Genomic DNA, 19,351 nt, shown 5'->3' with positions numbered 1-19,351 from the left:
CACCGGAATGAGAGGGATCCTGAGGCCGTGCAAGTATAATACTGCATGGTGGAAGGAAAGCTTGTAAGGATTTATGTGTACTACCCATACCAATAATATGCATCTTCTTTTTGGTAGCTCGTTCCATAAGAACTTCATAGTTAAACGTGCTTGACTTGGATCAATTTTGGGATGGGTGACCTCTTAAGAAGTTTCCTGGAAAGCGTTTGAGTGAAGATATATCATGTTGAAAAGACCCGTGTTGCTTTGTGGGGTCAGTCAATAATCCCAAAAGCAGTCTGGGGCGTTACATAGAGGCCTAAGATGACAAGTAGATGGTGGCTGAGATAGAAGTGCTCCATATCCCTTGGAGGAGTCATCTCTACATCACCCTGAGACAGAGGCATTGGTTATGGGTGATATGGAGGTTACACATTCGGTTGATACAGAGGTGTCTACTCCAACTTTGAGGCAGCCATATGTACACATTGATTAAGGGTTTCTTGGAGGGTTTTGTGACCGTTTTGTGCTCATCGAATTTGTCAATCATATGGAATTGAGATTAAGGCACAGAGAGGTATATATATGTTATGTTTAACTTAATTTTATTTATTAATGATACGTTAAAAATAATTGATGTTTTTTACTTTGTTTGTTACACGACCGACTTCCACTAAATGTGCCACCCACTGGACGAAGCTGAATAAGTTCTTAGATGCCTCAATGCCACAAAAGGTTATGTCGACTGTCGATAATTGCGGTATCCATTCATTGGTGGACTATTTGCTGACTATGCTCGACTTTGCATTATTGTCATCTTTTGTTAGGCGATGGTATACGAAGACATCTTCCTTTCATCTACAATTTGGTGAGATGATGATTACCACGATTCTGTTGGTGCTTGCTCCTCTTCTCATTAATGATCTTGTAATGAGCATTGTTATCCTCCTCATAAATCTAGTAACTATCAACCAAATCAACAAAGACACGGATCTTCTGGTATCCAACTACTTTCTTAATCTCTGAGCACAATCCATTCTAAAATTTGATGCAATTTGAAAATTCAGAAGTCGCCTCACTATAGTGCAAATAAAACTTGCCCAACTCAACAAACTTCATAGCATACTCTGTAACCGACTTATTTCCCTGCTTCAGTTCGAGAAACTCAATTTCTTTCTTTCCCCGAACATCTTCAGGATAATATTTCCTCATGAATTCTCTACGGAACACGACCCAAGTGATCTTTTCACCTGCAGTTTCCAATCTCTGACGAGTCTCTAGCCACCACTCATCAACCTCGACTGCTAGCATATGAGTTCCATATCGAACCTTCTGTGCTGGAGTGCAATCCATCACACGGATGATTCTCTCAATCTCCTTCAACCAAGTCAATGCTTCATCAAGATCATACATACCCTTGAAGGTAGGCGGATTCTCCCTCTGGAGAGTCACCAAACTACGAGATCTAGCATTCTCGTCAGTGTTCGGCTGTTTCTGCAAAGTTACGAATTTTCAAAGTTTTACAAAAGTACTGTCAGCTACAGGGTAACAGGTTACTTTAAATTTGGTAACCGGTTACTCAACTGTAACCTTACCCAATTTATCCAAAATACGTCCCAGGTAACTGTTTACCTCAAATCCAGTAACCGATTACTTCAATTTCAGTAGCCCTATTTTTCAAAAAAAGTTCCAGGTAACCAGTTACCTCAAATCCAGTAACCGGTTACTTCAATTTTCAAATACCAAAATACATAATTTTTCCACGAGGTAAATGGTTACCATAATCAAGTAATTGGTTACTTCACTGTTGCAGCGCCAAAAATCTGCAACTTTTCTGCTACGATTTTTATCCCCAAAAATCCTACTTTCACATATCGAAAAATCGTTTAAAGTCATAATTTTTCAGGTCCAACATCAGTATCATGTAACTATTCAAACACACACTCCAATTTCATCAATTGTACAACAAATCATGCATCATTCATATCAATCACAAACACATCCAAACACTCAATTTTTTATACAAACATGGATATAATAATACAAGCATGAAATCAAATACCCGCCATAAGCTATTATCATACAACCTTATAATGTAAGAAACTCACCCTTACCTTGGATTGAAGGTTGCCCTAAGCTTCTAATGGGATTGCCCTAGCTCTCTCTTCTCCTTTGTTTCTACGTTCTTTCACACTTGCCAAATTCCAATCTTTTTTTTCTCTAAATTTTCTTTTGTTTTATTATTCTTACTAACCTCTAGTATTACTAATGGGCTTAACCTCACACCCCCTAATACTACTACTAACTATAATTTAGGACCAAATGCTAATAGCCTCATTGTATTATTACTAATAATTAATTAATAACATAGTATAATACTAAATTATCTCATAATTATGCCAAATAATTCACAAACAAACCATAAAATAATTAATTAAATAAATGGGCGTTACAACTTTCACTTGTCTTAACTCTAGGACATACATGATACATCTTGTAGAACGTACTATCTTAGCAGATAAGTCTCATGTATATATTGATGCGAGGAACATGTGACTGTTTAGTAGTCTTGACCATGTCTATTGGGCATGGGGTGTGTTGCATTGACTGTTCTATATGTTTCATTTGGAGAGGCGACTGTCTTTGAGACCAGGGAGCTTGCTGGTTATATGAGTTTATTTCAAGGGTAAAAAAATATTTCTTTATAATTTAGTTTTTATTTATGATATTAGTTGATTTGCTTATGTTCTTGCGCAATGTGTGATATATAAGCATTTCTCGTCCATTTTTGAGAAGCGTGTTATTCCTACCACTCTTGGATCCACACAAGCAATAAATGATAGGTCAGTCATGCACACTTAGGAAGTCTTCTGGAGTACACGAAGAGGATTAATATGATGACCATAGACGATGTCATTTGGACACCCTACGTAGACCATATAGTGCATCGCAAGTTTGATGATACTTCCCTTTTTTGGTTATCTGGGATGGGAGACCTTAGTGGCTAGACAGTTACTTAAGAGGTGTTTGCACCAGTTTGGGTATGTCTAGGACATCCCACAACCAGCCCATGTTATTCCATATAATGGTATTGATAGATGGTTTATGTGCCACGTTATCAACGTTGCATGTGCCATTGTATAACATGCAGTGGAGGTTCAGTTCCCTGCACAATGTGTGGATGATTATTTAGGGTGGTACCTTATTATATCACACCTTTGCATCATCCCACCAGTTAAGCATGAAAATGGTGTTGGACCTTCCGATGATATAGGACCTTCTGATGACGCCCACCGTCTCCACCTAGTGTGGCTAACCATCAATGTCTGGAGACGATATCAGTCATTATGGATAACTTCATGGGTTTGGTATATCCAAATGGTGAGGTTTTTACTTTGGCATCGCATCCAACACACATAGCTCGTGGGGGACCTGTGTAGACATTACTATTATATTTGTATTATTTGTATTTTTTATATTAATACTAAGACATTTGCATCATACAATTTATTAGATAATACTTTATCGCTTTCATTATTGCAGGATTAACATAACTTAACACGTAACAATTAACATAACTTAACATAGACAATTACACAACTTAACAAAACAATAATAAATAACAAAACTTAGAAATTACTAGAAGATTCTGGATGTTTCAACATCCTGATCATGTCGCCGATAGATCCATAAATTGTTGCATCATTCTCAATCGGTCCCTTTGTTGGCCTACGGTGATATGTTTTCCACACGAGCTTCAAATCTTCATCAGTCTTTAACTCAATTTGGTTGAATTTCACCTTCCTGTCAGTATCAATCTATGGTACACAAAAATTGATCTTACTCGCCTTTCTATTCTTGGTGTCAAACAACATATTATCCAATTTTGATCTCAGAAGAGCGAGACAGGTAGTGTCCTTCGGGAGCTAAAAATCAACAGGAGGTTTCACCCCGTAGAAGTACACAAGTGCCATAAATGAAAATGAATAGTGAGACATTTTAAGATGTTTTTTAACAACACATGATCCTTATTTATACAAATTTGGAATCATTCTAGACCATACATAACTGTTAGTGCAATCATAGCTGTACAAAACTGTCGGCAAAATTTCAACCATTGAAAACTACATTATCAGATTTTTTTCTAGTCCTTCTAAAAGTTTGGTAAATGTATAAGCTTTTTTAAAAAACCAGTGATTTTACATTACCAAAATTTTCAACGCTTTGGAAAAAATCCTATACAACATGGTATTTTTTTGTAAAACCGATATGTTTTTCCACCCACCAGTTTTTTTTTAAATCGATAAAAATGGATACTAAAATTTTAGAATATGATCAGTGCATTTTGATGCACTTTATTTATGTTTGCATTTAGGTATTTCTATGGTTTGCTTTGCTTATTTTTATATTTTATAATGTTTCTCTAATTTAGTTCATTTTTGGTTTAATTTCATTTTCGCACTTTATTTTCAGCATTAGCAGTCTGCACTAAAACAATCATAACTAGAGCTCCGTGAATCTGATTGACGCCTTCTAATAATCGCTGGAAAGCTAAGAGAAAGAGCTACAACTTTTGTGTTGGAGTCAAAGTTAGATTCGGAGAGCATATTTTCCAGAATTTCGCTTGAAGCTGCAACATTAGTTTTATTTAGTTTTGGGTCGTTAGTTTTGGGTCTGGGTTATGTTTGTTTGATCCAGTTGGGTTATGACCCGAATTCTTGTTTCTCCCATTTTTACCTAGGGCTGGCCGCCACTGTTCATTGTCACGTTTTACTATTCACAAAAATATTTTGGAAGCTTTTGTACGATCGTGTAATGGAGAACTAATCCGAAGGTGAAATCTGCCGGAGTCGAATTCCAAATACTTTGAGGTTTTTTATCAATTTCAACTAAATTGCTCATTCCTTTCAATATCATGCTCTATGTCTTGTTTGTTTAATTCAAGTTCCATAGGATAACTATTGATTTGATTTGATGATTGTTATTCCTATAATTTAATCGCATTTGCTTTATCTGCGCAATTGTGTTTGCTTAATTCACAATACTTTAATGCTTTTGCTTAATTCGAAAATTAGGAATTTACAATCTTGTAGTATGAATTGTGCTTGTTTATTCAACATTACAATCGAATAGGAATTGAAATCATTAAGGGAATTGGAATTATATTGACTGATGATAAGTTGGATATCGAACCGGTAGATTAACCTGTTTTAATCACTTATTTGCTATTTTTTTTCATAAATCGATCCTGAACCATAAACCACCCCCCCCCCCCAAATCTATTTTGATTGGTTGATTATTACAAGAATCCTTGCGATATGACTCGAGCCATTGTCGCTATATTACATTTTCAAAATATTCGTTTTTGATCCGCGCGCGACAGCGGATCAAAATGCAATACCAATTTTTTTGTTCGTTCTTTTTTGACAAAAAATTGACAAAAATAATTTGGGCATTATGAAAATTTGTGAGGTGTCATATATGAGTGGGGAAGTGGCTGGGTAAAAATCTCTAGTTAACCTGTTACTCTTTCCATACTACACATGGACCAAGTTTAAGAATAATACCCCTTGTAACTCCTATCCCCATATTCCATCAATATGGACGAGAGTAGAGGTGGCAAAACGGGTCGCTCTGCCCGCCTTAAGTCCGTCAAAAAATGAGTGGGACATGTAAGTCCTTCAAGTGGAAATTGGCATAACAATCTAGCCTGTTCCGCCAAGGTGACGGGCGGAGGACTTGCCCGTCGATTTATTTATTCCATTACTTAATAGATTAATATGCTTTTTTACCTTTCAATTAGATTTTTCACTTATTTTTTAGAACAATCTTTTATAAAGCATCTTTTTAACAAATTTTACTTAAAAAAAATATTGCATATGTTTACAAATAAATATATAATATAAAACTTCAAATTCTGATTCCTACTAAATTGCATGGAGCTAAACTATGCGACGTTGTGGCTTCCAATGGCGAGTGGCATTTCCAGTTACTGCAAGGTTAGCTGCCCATGGACATTCAGAGTAGAATCAAAGCCCATCCACCTCCAAATGATTTGTATGGGGAAGATGAGTTTATAACGGTCGAAACAAGTGTGGACGAGTTTTCTGTCAAATCCAATTACAACACGCTTTTTTATGCTAATATCAACAATACATACATTTTGTTGAAGAATATTTGGAAGCTTAATGTTTCAGAACGTATCTGATATTTTACGTGACTGTTGGCTCATGATAGATTACTTACAATTACAAAACTCCGAATGAGCCAAATGGGAATCAGCAGAGATGTTTTTCAAACGTGTGGGGAGGAGGTGGAAATTGAATTACATGTGTTCAAATATTGCCCCTATGCAATGCAAGTTTGGTCCAATAGAATCCCATCGGGTATAACTAGTCAATTTTTGCAGGTGGGATTACAAGACTGGGTGAATCTTAATCTGGAAGCGAACGACACAGAGGCTACCAACTGGTGGGATTTCTGGGCAGTAACTTGCCATTGTATTTGGACTTGTAGGAATAAAGAAACGGATGATGAAGATTTTTTCCGCCATATAAATGCGGCGCAGCACATTTCACACTTGGTTAGAGATTATTCTATAGCAAAAGCTCAGGTTGCAGTTACTACTAAGGTGGATAAGGCGTGGACTATGATTTGTTGGCAGCCTTCTCAAATCAACTACGTCAAGCTAAACACAGATGGAGCAAGTAAGGAAAGGGTAATCTTTGGGTGTGGCGGTATCGTCAGAGATGTCAATGGTGATTGAATGGGTGGCTTTACAAAAAACATCGGCGTGTGCTATACTTTTATAGCGGAATTGTTGGGTGTTTTAAAAGGCCTCAATTATACGCTCAGATTAGGGAAGAAGATGGTAGAGGTGAATGTGGATTATGTGGTAGTTATGGATGCTATTAAAAATCGCGCGCCAAATAGCCTTGAAGACTGTGCTTTATTAAGGCAAATCACAAGGCTGCTAGAGCTTCATGATGATGTTCAAATTCACCACTCTTATCGAGAAGCTAACAAGTGTGCAGATGTGTTGGCAAATGAAGGATGCAATCTAGATTGCAATTTTGTTGAATACATTTACACTCCTAGTTTTCTTACTGGGTTATTAGAGGATGATATGTTAGGAGTCTTTGTTCTTAGATTGATCCTGGTGTAGTTTTTTCCTCAGGCTTCTGTGTAACGCCCCGAACTTAATTAATTGGTTAATTAAATTAATTAAGGATTTAATTATTAGATATTGTCAAAGTTGAGATTTATCAGTATGATTTTAAGAGGCGTGATTGGATTAATATGTCGATTTGGAGCTGTTAAGTACAAAGTTGGATTAATTAATCCGTTTAATCGGAGAAATGACATTAGAAATAATATTGTTATATTGGAATAATTATTTAACTGAGTTGGTTTGGTTGGTGTGAGTAACTGGGAGGTGTTGTTTGGTAAGCCCAATAAGATAAATAGCATAATAATAATAATGGTATTATTATTATTATTATTTTCATGAAGTAAGAAATAAGAAAAAGGTTAGGTTTTTGGGATGCTGGGGCAGAAAAGAAGAAAGAAAAGAGGAAATACGAGAGAAAGCATGGAGGCACACGGTATTGGTGGTGATACGTGGGTTTCGCCGGAAGGAGGGAATTGAAGAATTATGTGAAGCCGGCAGTTGGGAATCTCGACCGGAAGTCGTAAAGCAACCGCCAATCCAAGGTAAGGATGGGGTTCTTTCTCTATAAACGGGGATATGATGAATTGTATGTGGGGTTTAGGGAATTAATATTGTCTCTATACTTTGGTATGATTTTTGGTGTTAGTGTTGTTACTGTGTGAATTTCTTTGTCAATCATTTGTGAAAAATTTGCTGCTATGTTAATTATTGAATAATGGTGCTGCTTGTGATTTGTTGAATGAATGGAAGTTGCCCTGATAAATTGATTGATGAATATTCTTCTGTGTGGCGAATAATCTTGTGATATTGAATCGATGAAATTCTGGAAACTAAACTGTTCTGGGTTGAACACTGAAGAGGATTAAATGAAATATGACTCTGGGAAGGAAAGAAAATAAAGTAGGGACGGGAGTCATAAGGTGGGACGGACGTCCTTAGAGAAGAAAAAGTGGGAAGACCCCACATGGTGGGGCGGGCGGCCCTTGCCCTTAGGGCGGGCGCCCTTGCCTTTGGAGAGTCCCTTTGGGACGTGTGAATTGTGATGATGGGACGGAGGCCACACCTTTAGGGATGGGCGCCCCAGTGGTGATAGTGCATTTTTTTATAGCCATGGGTGTTAGAAAATTGCTGAAACATATGTATTTGAGAAGGATTAAATTAAGTGTATAATTATTTTGGGGAGAGTTAGCATATACTGCAAGTATCTGGCAGAATTAACATTCGGACTAACTGTGATGAACTTTTAGTATAATTGGAAACAAATGGAAACAGTGGTAGATTTAATAAAATAATAGAAGACACTTCTATTGACCGTAGTAGTATTGGTGAAGTATAATAACAGAGTGTTAGCAGTATATGGTTAACAAAATTATTCTATATAACAGAGATATTTGGGTAGCATAAATAAATAGTAGACGGAAATTATATAGCGGTTAGGATAATATTCGAGGTGTCCGAGAATAGCCCGTAAACTGTTGTTTTGTGATGTTGCGACGTGACGTGTTTTTGTGAAGTAATGCGATGTTTTGCATGAATTACCTGTGATTGATTTATTATTGGTGAATTGTTGTCATTGATTTGTTGTTGTAAATATGTTGCGATGTTATGATGCGATGAACCTTGTGAATTATTGTGAAGTGCAGGATATAAAGTGACGATGAAATTACCTCTAATTATTGGTAATTATTTGTGATATAGGTGTATGCCTCGTTACGATTTTTGTGGTGAATATTTTGTGATGATACATTCATCGAGTCGCATGATTTCATTTTTGTGACGGCCTGGATTGGCAAATAGTGACGAAGGCTTATGCCTGTTTTGATGCCTCTAATAATTGGCGATGGGGGCTGAAGCCCTGGGTACCACATGCATGTGCATTTGTTAGAGTCACATTCCATTTTGGATGATTATGAGTTTGTGTGATTCGATGTATGAACTTATGTGAATTATCGTGACTTGAATATGAGTTTATGTGTAATATTTTTGACGTGTGTCGTTGTGATTGAAATAGCGAAGTAAATTAGACGGTAATGATTATACCGCCTAGTGATGAATGTTATAACTTGAAACTGGATATATATTGTTTATCATAACTCTGTTTATATGGTTTGATATCTCACCCCTTTTATTTGTTTCGTCGTTACCTTTATACTGGTAACGTGCAGGTAATTGCAGTGATGAAGATTTAGTTGTCGTGAGTTCGAGTCGGTGTTGTTGCTCTGATACGTAGCATTCGGCGGATGAACGATAGATGTTTAGATGTTGTATTTGTTCCAGAATATTCAAAAATTCGTTTTGCCTATAAACCCATTTCTATTCCTATGAACTTGAATTGAGATTGCAAGAATTCGTAGAAATTTAAAATTAAATTTTGCTAGAATATTTGGTTTAGTGTTTGAAATACTCAAATTGATTTTAAATGTATAAATTGAATTTTACTCTCAAATATAATTGATTATGCTCTCCATAATTGATTCTATATGAAGATAAATTTATAGTTTTTGTTAAACATGAGTTCTATACTAAAACTTACAATGTAAATATTTATCCAAATATAAATCATTTTACTTTCAAAACTTACTTTTAGATAAGACCAATTTTAATTCTTTTAAAAAAAAACTAATTAAGTTATTTCTTATAGTTTGTAAGGGTGAGAGGTATGATGATGATTTGGACAATATCATAAATATAGTGTGACTCATACTGGTCACAATTTGGCCCAATACATGGCCTTCCCACAGTGGCACAAATAGCACAAGGAGTTGATACATCAACTTCACCCTCTCATCTTTGCCGTAGAGATTCAATGTGCACCATGCCACTAAAAAAATGCTCAACTCCAAATTTGTCCTCTAATTTACAGGCACATGCCTTACTTCTCTTAAGTAAGGCCTTAATTAACTCATAATCAACTCACTCAGAAACTATGGGTCACCTATCAGGACCAGGAAGTTATAGAACAAACAAATGAAAAAGACCCATTATAAATTTTGGGATGGTCATGTAATTTTATTATTATGATTGTTCAGAAAAGTATACATAGTAACTAGTAAGTACCAAAACTTGTCAGAATACAACAATTAATTGGCAAAATGACCAGTATCTAAATTTGAAATCATTTCTTGCAAAGAAATTGCAATGGCCAGCTTCATTTGGGTCGCCGATATAGAATGTCGTCTACAGTATCTTTTACATAGTTACCCACTCTGTTCAAGTTTTTTACAACGCCGTTTGCCACTAGGGTAGCATTTTTTTGAAACCTGCAATGCAGAATATTCAGGTGTTATAATCACTAATATTCAGACCACATCTTTAACAAAATGGGTTTTTGAAAACCTCTGCTTGCCTGTTTAAGAATTCTTCTGCTGAAGTATTTGTAGGTTTACCGATTCGTGGTTGAGGGGTTGCATGTTCGCGCTCTGGACAAAGGACAAAAAACCACAAAATGAAAAGCACTTAAAGAAACAAGTACGAATAAAAAAGGGAAGAGAAGAAGAAACTGATTCAACCACAAAAGAAATCTCCGACATAATATCAGCCTCTACAATAAGATGATTGTTTGGCATAGAGATCCATGCAAAATCCTTCATTTACTTTATGTGAAAGAGTTTATTGTTGGTTTTTATTTCATGTGAAATGGATAATGACAATTATTTAGGAACACGCACATAGTAGAAAAGAAAAGAAACGACAATTATATGGGAAAGCACAGATACAGAAGGAATAATTACACAATACAGTTGTATATAGGACAGTGATGTGTTAGCATTCATGATATCAATTGCTCCATTACAAGAGTGGAAAAGTCCAATGGTAGTATAAGCACAGAAAATTGATTAGCAGAAGTCCTGGAAAATATTTGATGCATACTACCAAGAACAAATGATTCAACTAAAAAATTCTTCAACATTGGAAAACTGACTGATGCTCTCAAAAAAAAGATCCTTTTCATTTTTTAAAAAGATAATATAGATATTTATATAGCAAATTCTTGCTATCTTGATAATAAACATTGTCTAAGTCGTTTAGCACACACCATAAAGAACTGAGTTGAGAATGCTAATGAGGAGTGATTGAAAAGAAGGAAATAACATATGGGACTGTAAGTGTAAATGGAAGAAAAACCAATAAATTTAATACCGTTAGTTTTACGAGCATGAGCGGGAACATCCCTAGCAGGTGAAGTAGAAGAATTCACCTCTGAGACCACCTGAAACATGTGAAATACTGTCAGAAACTTGGACCATATTTTATTGGAACACAGTTGAAGTTCCTGCTTCTACAAAAGCTCCCCCCTAACCCGCATCCTCCATTTTTTAATTTTATTTTATCTCATAGCCTCAAAATAAATATTTGGTCCTCATATCAAATTGATGCTTCCTCCTGATGTATAAATCAATAAATTACACAAAATATGTCCAAACTCCCAACATAACCCTTGAAACCAGATAAACAGTGTTTTTCATAAAGCATAAACAAGGGAAAGAAGGTTGAGATGTAAGACCTCAAGACCAACGCAGAAGGGTAATTTTCTTTGCTTGTCCTGCGAGTCAGGTGGAGAATCTTTGTTGTCTAAGTAGACAGAGTATCCAATACAAGCATACTTGAAGTTTACAAGTTTGCGGCCTTCTTTAGAAGCTGCCAACTCGGTTTCTCCCACGACATATGGGGGAACTGGTTATAAGCATTAGAACATCAATATCAAAATTCAAAACTTTATAAGCATTAACAGAAACATTGACTAAACTTTCACAAATAAGGCAAATCTTAGAATATAAAACCAATATAAAGGAAACAAAATTTAGTAAGCAATATCTATTACAAAAAATGATTAATTAATAACAAAATAGAAATGTAATCTGGATGAAGGTTCACCATAAGGACAATAGTGGATGTAATTAGTGAACTGAATGAGTAAAATTAACGAATTGACAGTAAAATTAAATCAAACATAATAAAGATACAAGGTCAAAAAACTTAACAGACAAAAAAGTATAAGTATTACCATGTCCACGACAAAACACTATGCATCTATCTGATCACCAAAGTTCCAAAAAAACAGGTTTCAAGTGTATAAAGTGCTGTTATCGCACGCACGGTAGCTTTGTACAAAAGTTATTAACAATGTAGTCAAGATCTAGTGTTGGGTCTCAGGATCATACAATTCTACGTGTCATGATTTCCCAACGTGCTACATCAGGGCAAGATCTTTTTCTGGCACCATTATGGTCAAGATTGAGATCTTCATGCAAGATCGTAAAAGGAAACCAAAGGGCAAGATCTTTTTCTGGCGCCATATGGTCAAGATTGAGATCTTCATGAAAGATCGTAAAGGGAAATCGTGCTGGGCTTCAGGTTTTGTTGATCACTTCTTAATCAGGTTGGGCTTTGATTTTAAAAATGCTTTACTTAACTAAAACCTAGAATCCTTCTTTTCTAAACCTTAAAAACAAAAATGAGGAACTGGATAAATGGAATTCCTTATTTGGAGAGTCGTAATATAACACGGAACTGGTAATTGATTTGATTTGGAAATCCATCTAACTCTAAGTGAGTTATACATTCAACATCCTTTCAAATTAGACTAGACTTATTTTTGCTGAAGTTTTAATTATTTAAAACGGACAACTATACCCTAGTTTTATCAAGTTTACCAATTAATCCTCACAAACATTTCCCTTACATTTTGCTCATTCTCAGACTTGTTTCAAAAGCTCAGTCTCTCTTTATCTATATGAAGGCTAGTCTCCCTCTTATTCTTTCAACAAGAATTATTCTTGACGATTCTCAAAATACAAGCTAACAATAGCGGCTTGTTCAAATTTCCCTATGTAACTAATAGCGCAATAGCCCGTAGCAACTATTTGACAACACATTCTCAAATACAAGCTAACAACCAAGTATACCAAACACAAAACAAGGAATGCAATCTCATCATAAAAAGAGGACTAGTCTGTGATGATTACAAATACTTACAAAGATGCCAAAGAATAATACGCTATAGTGAAACCAAAGAATAATCTGTGAAATGCAAGGCTATTCCAAACATTCAACCTTCAATTCCCTTTACATCACACACAATTGATTTTAGTCCCTCACAAGGTTTTCAAAAACAGTGCATTACCGCGACAAAACTGTATCAGAAGGTGTAAACACCGATACCACTATTCACCGTTTTTATGATTGTGATTAATTCACACTGCGACGACCATAATCACGGTTACAACACTGACCGAAATCGTGAAAGCCTTTACACCGACCGCGACCGTAAAGATACAAATTATGCATCGAAACTATTTCCTATCTCATAAAAAAAACACAGCATATTCAATAACAAATTTCAATTCAAGCGTTTCACACAAAAATCAAACCAAAACAGAACGCAACAAAAATAAAAGAGAAAGTAACCTTGCTCTAGTGTTCTTGATAATCCATAACAAGCTGGATTTTGAGAATTGGCTCTACGAACAGATGAGTAATAAGCGCATCCCTTACACGATTTTGCTTTCGTCGTACGAGGAGGATTAGGGTTTCGATTTGGATTCGGATTTGAATTTGGATTTTGATTCGAATTTGGATTTGGATTTTGTTCTGATGTTGGAGCTGCTTCTTCTTTAGTGGCCTCCATGAAAATGAATCAGCACCAATACTTGATTTTCTGTTTTTTCTATGTTCCCATAGCTTCTACGCCATTCGCAGGAATGAACTCGTTATACGACGATGTGTTTTGGGTTTGGGCTTTTATTTGGGGATTCCACATGCCACCCCTCATTTCATTTTAAACATGTCACTCCTGATTTTGCATTATTTCTAAAATATATCTGACACTATCAATTTAAAATTTTTATTTTTTTTTAAAAAATTATTGTTGGAGAAAATTACTCAAAAAGTAAATTTCAAATACATAGCAAATTTTCAGTACTTTTTGTTGGTGAAAATTATTTGATTTTAACAAATTTCTAGTATCTATTTATGGGAAATTTTAAATTTTTGGTGCGATTTATCAGAGATTTTAAAAATTCTGGTAATTTTACAAAAATCATTACCCCGTATCGGAAATTTCACAAATTTCTGGTAGAAAACCCGGTACCGGAAATTTCAGTTTCTTTTACGGATTCATGTAGTGATCTTACGCAGTACTTCGTCACAGATACGGTATGTTTACTTTATAAGTTGATGCAGTTATCTAATTGTATGTTTTTGTGATTGTCAGATTTTTGAATCACGAGATAAGGTTCTAGAATGGGCACATTCAATTGGAAAAAGTCATGGTATTGTTGTTGTTACAATCCGATCAGATTATGCTAATGGAATGTGATGGAGAAAGTATAAATTGATTATGGACAAGGGAAGGAATTACAAAAAGAAAAATGAAGTTGCGGCCCCATCTGATGGCAATTCTACTATGAGGCTTAGATGCACATTTAGGCTGAGATTTGTTCAGAGTGGTATTGGTTGGAAGGTGGTGGTTAAATGTGGGATGCATAATCATAGACTGGATAAGGATTTGGTAGGTCATGACATCTTGGGCCGTCTAAAATATGATGAAAGAAAGTTTGTGAATGACATGACGAAGTACAATATGGCACCTAGGTACATCGTGTCTGTTTTGAAAGACAAATACCCAGAAAATCTCACGAGTATTACCCAAATATACCGAGCTAGAGTAACATACAGACTGGGCAAGAGAGGTGCACTGACAGAAATGCAAATGTTAGTGAGCCTTATTCACCAAGAGAAATACATATGTTGGTCTAGAAATAAGGAGAATTCAGATATTGTGGCTGATATCTTCTAGACACACCCTAACTCTATCAAGTTGTTGAGTATGTTTCCTCTGGTGTTGATTTTTGATTGCACATACAAAACAAATTGGTAAGAATCTTAATTTTAATTTCTCCCATCTTAAAAATATGTTGAGTGAGCTGGTTGCTAAATGCGTTTTTTAATCGTGCAGGTACCGGCTACCACTGCTTGAGATTGTTGGTGTTACATCAATAAAATTAATGTTTTCAGTTGCTTTTGCATTTTTGGAACATGAAAGGGAGGAGAACTTTGCATGGGCACTAGAGAAGCTTAAAGAGTTGTTTTATTCTGAGGAGTTGCTACCAGATGTCATGGTGACGGACCAGAACTTGCATTAATGAATGCCATTGATTCTGTGTATCCAAATGCGTCTCATTTGTTGTGTACGTTTTATATTTCAAAAAACATTAGCATGAAATGTAAATAGTATGTGAAATCAGAAAGACAAGAACATGTCATGGATCAACGGAACAACATGATGTATTCAAATACAGAAGACGAATTTGATGTACATCTCAACCACTTCGAGAGTGTATGTGGTGATATTCCATCATTTGTCAAGTATATGAAAGAGACATGGTTAACACCATATAAAGAAAGATTTGTTGCTGCATGGACTAATCGAGTCGCTCATTTAGGGAACACAATAAGAAACAGGTACATTCTTCTAACAAAAAATATGTTTTCTATTTGTGAGTTGTTTATTTAATGTGTCCATGATTTTTAGGGTGGAGTCTGCACATTGGAGACTGAAGAACATGTTGACTACAAGTCGTGGGGATTTATGTGCAAGCTGGTATATTATGAACATAATGTTGAAGTTACAGCTAGGTTCCTTAAGAGTATCGTTTCAAAAAAGTATCGTCAACATTGAGCATCGATATAACACTCCATTATATTCTATATTGCACATTTTTGTTTCAAGACAATGTATATAACTCATTGGAAGTGGACAATAAAGAGTCAAATTTGTTGGTGCGGGCAAGGAGAGGTCTGGTTGTTACATTAGAAAAACACATGGGTTATCTTGTGCATTTCAGCTCACCGGTTACCAGATTCTAAGCATACCTATACCTTTGGAAACTATTCATGTGTTTTGGACGAAATTGCAAATTCAGAATATGAGGTGAGTTTTGACGAGAGCAAGTGAGATTTAGAAGAGGAGTGTGAAGAGTTGAAGCGACAATTCAGTACTATGGATATTGTGGGTCAAAGGGCGTTGAAGAAAAAAGTTTGTGATCTTGCCTATCCATCCACATCTTTAATGTGTCCACCGCCGGTGAAATACAAGCCAAAGAGAGGAGTTAAGAAGAGTATAAAATATGAGAAAAGTGATGTGCATCGTGATCCAAGTCAGTGGGAATATGCTGATGCTTCGCATGAGAGTCAGACTACGAAGAGATCATGCATACAACCAAGTGGGAGTCAATCGCCATCTGTAACACCCTCATAAACCCCGCGGCAATTATATAATATTCAGAGTAAAACATAATGACAAGGGTGCCACAATTAAAATAAATCAATTTATCATAAGTCAATTGTCATGCTACACTTAGGAATAAATCATCAAATTATCATAATCATGTTTCTACACAGCGGAACATTCTTCAACGGATAAGCATAACATCATCTATGCAATATCCCACAAAATAAATCCAAAACAAATAGATAGAGTTATAATCAAAACTCTATGCTAGCGTTCCCCCAGTGTTACAATATCAGAGCATGACACCGACTCGAACTAATGAACTAGCCTATCAGCCATCCTCACCAAAATCAGGCCGCTACACTTCAATCTGAAAATGATCAACAGTAAGGGTGAGTCTTATTCATAGTTAAACAATGTTATCAGTTCATAAATGATAGAACATCAACAGTATAATATTCACCCAATAGCAAATACATTCAGATTATACACACATCCACAAAACAACAGTAATTCAAACACACAACATTATAACATTGGACAACCTTCCATTCATGTTATAATCATTCATACACCTAATGCAAATACAACTATATGCATGAGGTACCAATCATGAGTTTTTACTCATCTCACCGATCCACCATCATCAAAGATACGGCTACTTTCTCTCACTAATTCCATACAATGGGAATTAGCAACCACTGATCCATCTACCTCGGGATTCAGCCACCATATGATTACGAAATTGCATGCATCATCTATCACATGCTAATCACCACTTCAATCATATGAACAACATTATCATAATCTAACACCGAACAACAATCATGGATAATGTATTCTCACCTCAACATAATCCAACCAATTACATTATATATTTCACACCGAACACAACATTTCATTATAAACATGTTGTCATAACACGTCCACATTGCCACATTTATCAATATATGTACACATAGGGGTGGCAAAACGGGTCGCCCGCCCCGTCTTAAGCCCGCCAAAAACACAAGCGGGGCGGGCATGCCCGCCAAGTGAAACGGGCATAAAAATCATGTCCGCCCCGCCAAGATGGCGAGTTGGCGGGCGGCGGGCTTGCCCGCCTATTTTTATTTATATTTTTTTCAATTTTTTTAATAGATTAATAGGTTTTTTTTACCTTTTAATTAAATTTTTCACTTAATTTTTAAAATAATTTTTTATAAACCAACTTTTTAACAAATTTTACTCAAAAAATATTACATATATTTACAAATAAATATATAAAATAAACAATCAAGAATTGGAATTACTAGAATTAACTAAAAATAGGGAATTTTGGAGGAGGCCCCGACTTTAGCGGGCGGCGGGCATTGGCGGGGCGGGCTATGACGGGCGGCGGGTTTTGGCGAGCGGCGGGCCTAAAATCCCAATCCAACCCATCATTTTTTGGCGGGTGCGCGGGTCGGTCTGGCGGGCCACGACCCGTTTTGCCACCCCTATGTACCCAATGCATAAACTCACCAACATAACACCGAATAGTGCATTCATATTTTAACACCATTCAACAATCATGTAATACTTACATCACACCAATCGCAACATCAACATAGCAAATACATTATCGCAATGCCGCCGCATAAATACATTTATCACTTATGCATACAAGTATAATTCACCACCACAAATACCGGGTCTTTAAAATAAAATCAAGCTACTGCTCTTTAAGCTATTTTATTAGATAGAAAATAGAATTATTGACTCAACACCTAAAACGGCACCCAAAACGGACTTACGGTTCAAAAGATACGAATTTTTGAAAGTAAATATTTTTCATAAAAGCTGCAGCATAACGGGTTACAGAAAAAGCGTAACGGGTTACGCCTGATAAAAATCATTTATTTTTCAAAAAGGGTTCAGCGTAACGGATTACAGAAAAAGCGTAACGGGTTACAAAAAACAATTTTTCGAAAATATCTTCAGTGTAACCGGTTACAAGGACACCGTAACCGGTTATGCTTGACGTAACTCTATTCGCTATTATTTTTATGTGACCGTAACGAGTTACGAACAACACCGTAACCGGTTACGAACTCGTAACCAGCCCAAAAACCCCATTTTCACAACCGTAACTAGTTACAAGCCCGACCGTAACCGGTTACATTAGCTTGCAACAGAAAAAAGCACTTTTGACTGCAACTTATTTTCGCCTAAACACAACCCAATCGAATCATTTTGACTGTACACGAAAAATAGAATCAATTCGCAAGTAATACATGTTATATCATCAATCAAACAACACATCCAACATCATCAAACATCACAAAACATGTAGTTACACATAATCTATCAATTTGAACCTAAAAGATCAAAACCCCAACCTAGAATCTATTTCTCTGTCGAATCAATAGCATACCATATCAATCTTATCATCTACAACCCGATAATAGAGGTTAATTGGAAGAGTCCCCCCTTACCTTAGCCAAGAATCTGAACTTTTCCCCTTCTTCTCCATCAAACTCGTAAGCCCTTTTTCTTCAAATTCAGCAAGAATCTCCAATCTTCAAACTCGTTTATCTCCCTCATCAAGAACTTCCCTGACGCAGATAAATATATCAAATCGAAGGAAATTTTGTGTAGAATCTAAATCTTTACCTGATTTGAAGCTATGAGCAGAAAGTTATGACTCATTTTATGAGGGCTGCACCATGAATACGAAAATGAGTTTTGTCCATGAGTTCTTCTTCTCTCCCTCTTAGGTTTTCCTCCTCTATTTCTCAATTTCCTCTTATTTCCTTGTTTTATGAAAACATAACATAATTTAGTAATGGCTCAACAACTTAACACCCCGTCATTACTAAATACCACACTTGGCCCAAAGACCAATATTTCATAATTCCTCCAAATAATTCAACGAAAATACCAAATGATTCTAAATAATAATTTAATTTCCGATTAAATTAAAATTAGAAAATATGGGGTGTTACAAC

The 19,351-nt window shown here is 35.9% G+C and overlaps 3 protein-coding genes across 3 annotated transcripts; 1 reads left to right on the top strand and 2 right to left on the bottom strand.

Moving 5' to 3' along the window:
* Positions 1 to 1,017: 1,017 nt before the first annotated feature.
* LOC131633782 (uncharacterized) lies at positions 1,018 to 1,875 on the bottom strand. Its single transcript, XM_058904467.1, has 2 exons — positions 1,759 to 1,875; positions 1,018 to 1,473 (listed from the first exon to the last, which is right to left on the bottom strand). The coding sequence occupies exons 1-2, from the start codon at positions 1,873 to 1,875 to the stop codon at positions 1,018 to 1,020; spliced, it is 573 nt and encodes a 190-aa protein (XP_058760450.1).
* Positions 1,876 to 10,118: 8,243 nt separating this feature from the next.
* LOC131633789 (uncharacterized) lies at positions 10,119 to 13,870 on the bottom strand. Its single transcript, XM_058904475.1, has 5 exons — positions 13,559 to 13,870; positions 11,655 to 11,824; positions 11,291 to 11,360; positions 10,497 to 10,569; positions 10,119 to 10,410 (listed from the first exon to the last, which is right to left on the bottom strand). The coding sequence occupies exons 1-5, from the start codon at positions 13,776 to 13,778 to the stop codon at positions 10,299 to 10,301; spliced, it is 645 nt and encodes a 214-aa protein (XP_058760458.1). The 5' UTR covers positions 13,779 to 13,870; the 3' UTR covers positions 10,119 to 10,298.
* A 619-nt stretch (positions 13,871 to 14,489) lies between these two features.
* On the top strand, positions 14,490 to 16,018 carry LOC131633780 (uncharacterized). The gene is made up of 5 exons (XM_058904466.1): positions 14,490 to 14,863; positions 15,108 to 15,270; positions 15,384 to 15,613; positions 15,684 to 15,787; positions 15,882 to 16,018. The coding sequence occupies exons 1-5, from the start codon at positions 14,490 to 14,492 to the stop codon at positions 16,016 to 16,018; spliced, it is 1,008 nt and encodes a 335-aa protein (XP_058760449.1).
* Positions 16,019 to 19,351: the final 3,333 nt, after the last annotated feature.

Source organism: Vicia villosa, unplaced genomic scaffold (genome assembly GCF_029867415.1).
Source record: "Vicia villosa cultivar HV-30 ecotype Madison, WI unplaced genomic scaffold, Vvil1.0 ctg.001177F_1_1, whole genome shotgun sequence".
In the NCBI taxonomy this organism is placed as follows: Eukaryota; Viridiplantae; Streptophyta; class Magnoliopsida; order Fabales; family Fabaceae; genus Vicia; species Vicia villosa.
The sequence above is the reverse complement of the archived record's forward strand: the minus strand, read 5'-3'. Positions and strand labels throughout refer to the sequence as shown.

Coding starts and splice junctions, on each gene's coding strand:
- LOC131633780 (XM_058904466.1), top strand. CDS start 14,490: ATGGACAAGGGAAGGAATTACAAAAAGAAAAATGAAGTTGCGGCCCCA. Junction 15,614..15,683: donor GGGAACACAATAAGAAACAG/GTACATTCTTCT, acceptor CATGATTTTTAG/GGTGGAGTCTGCACATTGGA. Junction 15,788..15,881: donor AATGTTGAAGTTACAGCTAG/GTTCCTTAAGAG, acceptor TTTTGTTTCAAG/ACAATGTATATAACTCATTG.
- LOC131633782 (XM_058904467.1), bottom strand. CDS start 1,875: ATGACTTTAAACGATTTTTCGATATGTGAAAGTAGGATTTTTGGGGAT. Junction 1,474..1,758: donor TAACCAATTACTTGATTATG/GTAACCATTTAC, acceptor GTAACTTTGCAG/AAACAGCCGAACACTGACGA.
- LOC131633789 (XM_058904475.1), bottom strand. CDS start 13,778: ATGGAGGCCACTAAAGAAGAAGCAGCTCCAACATCAGAACAAAATCCA. Junction 11,825..13,558: donor ATCAAGAACACTAGAGCAAG/GTTACTTTCTCT, acceptor GCTTATAACCAG/TTCCCCCATATGTCGTGGGA. Junction 11,361..11,654: donor CCTTCTGCGTTGGTCTTGAG/GTCTTACATCTC, acceptor CACATGTTTCAG/GTGGTCTCAGAGGTGAATTC.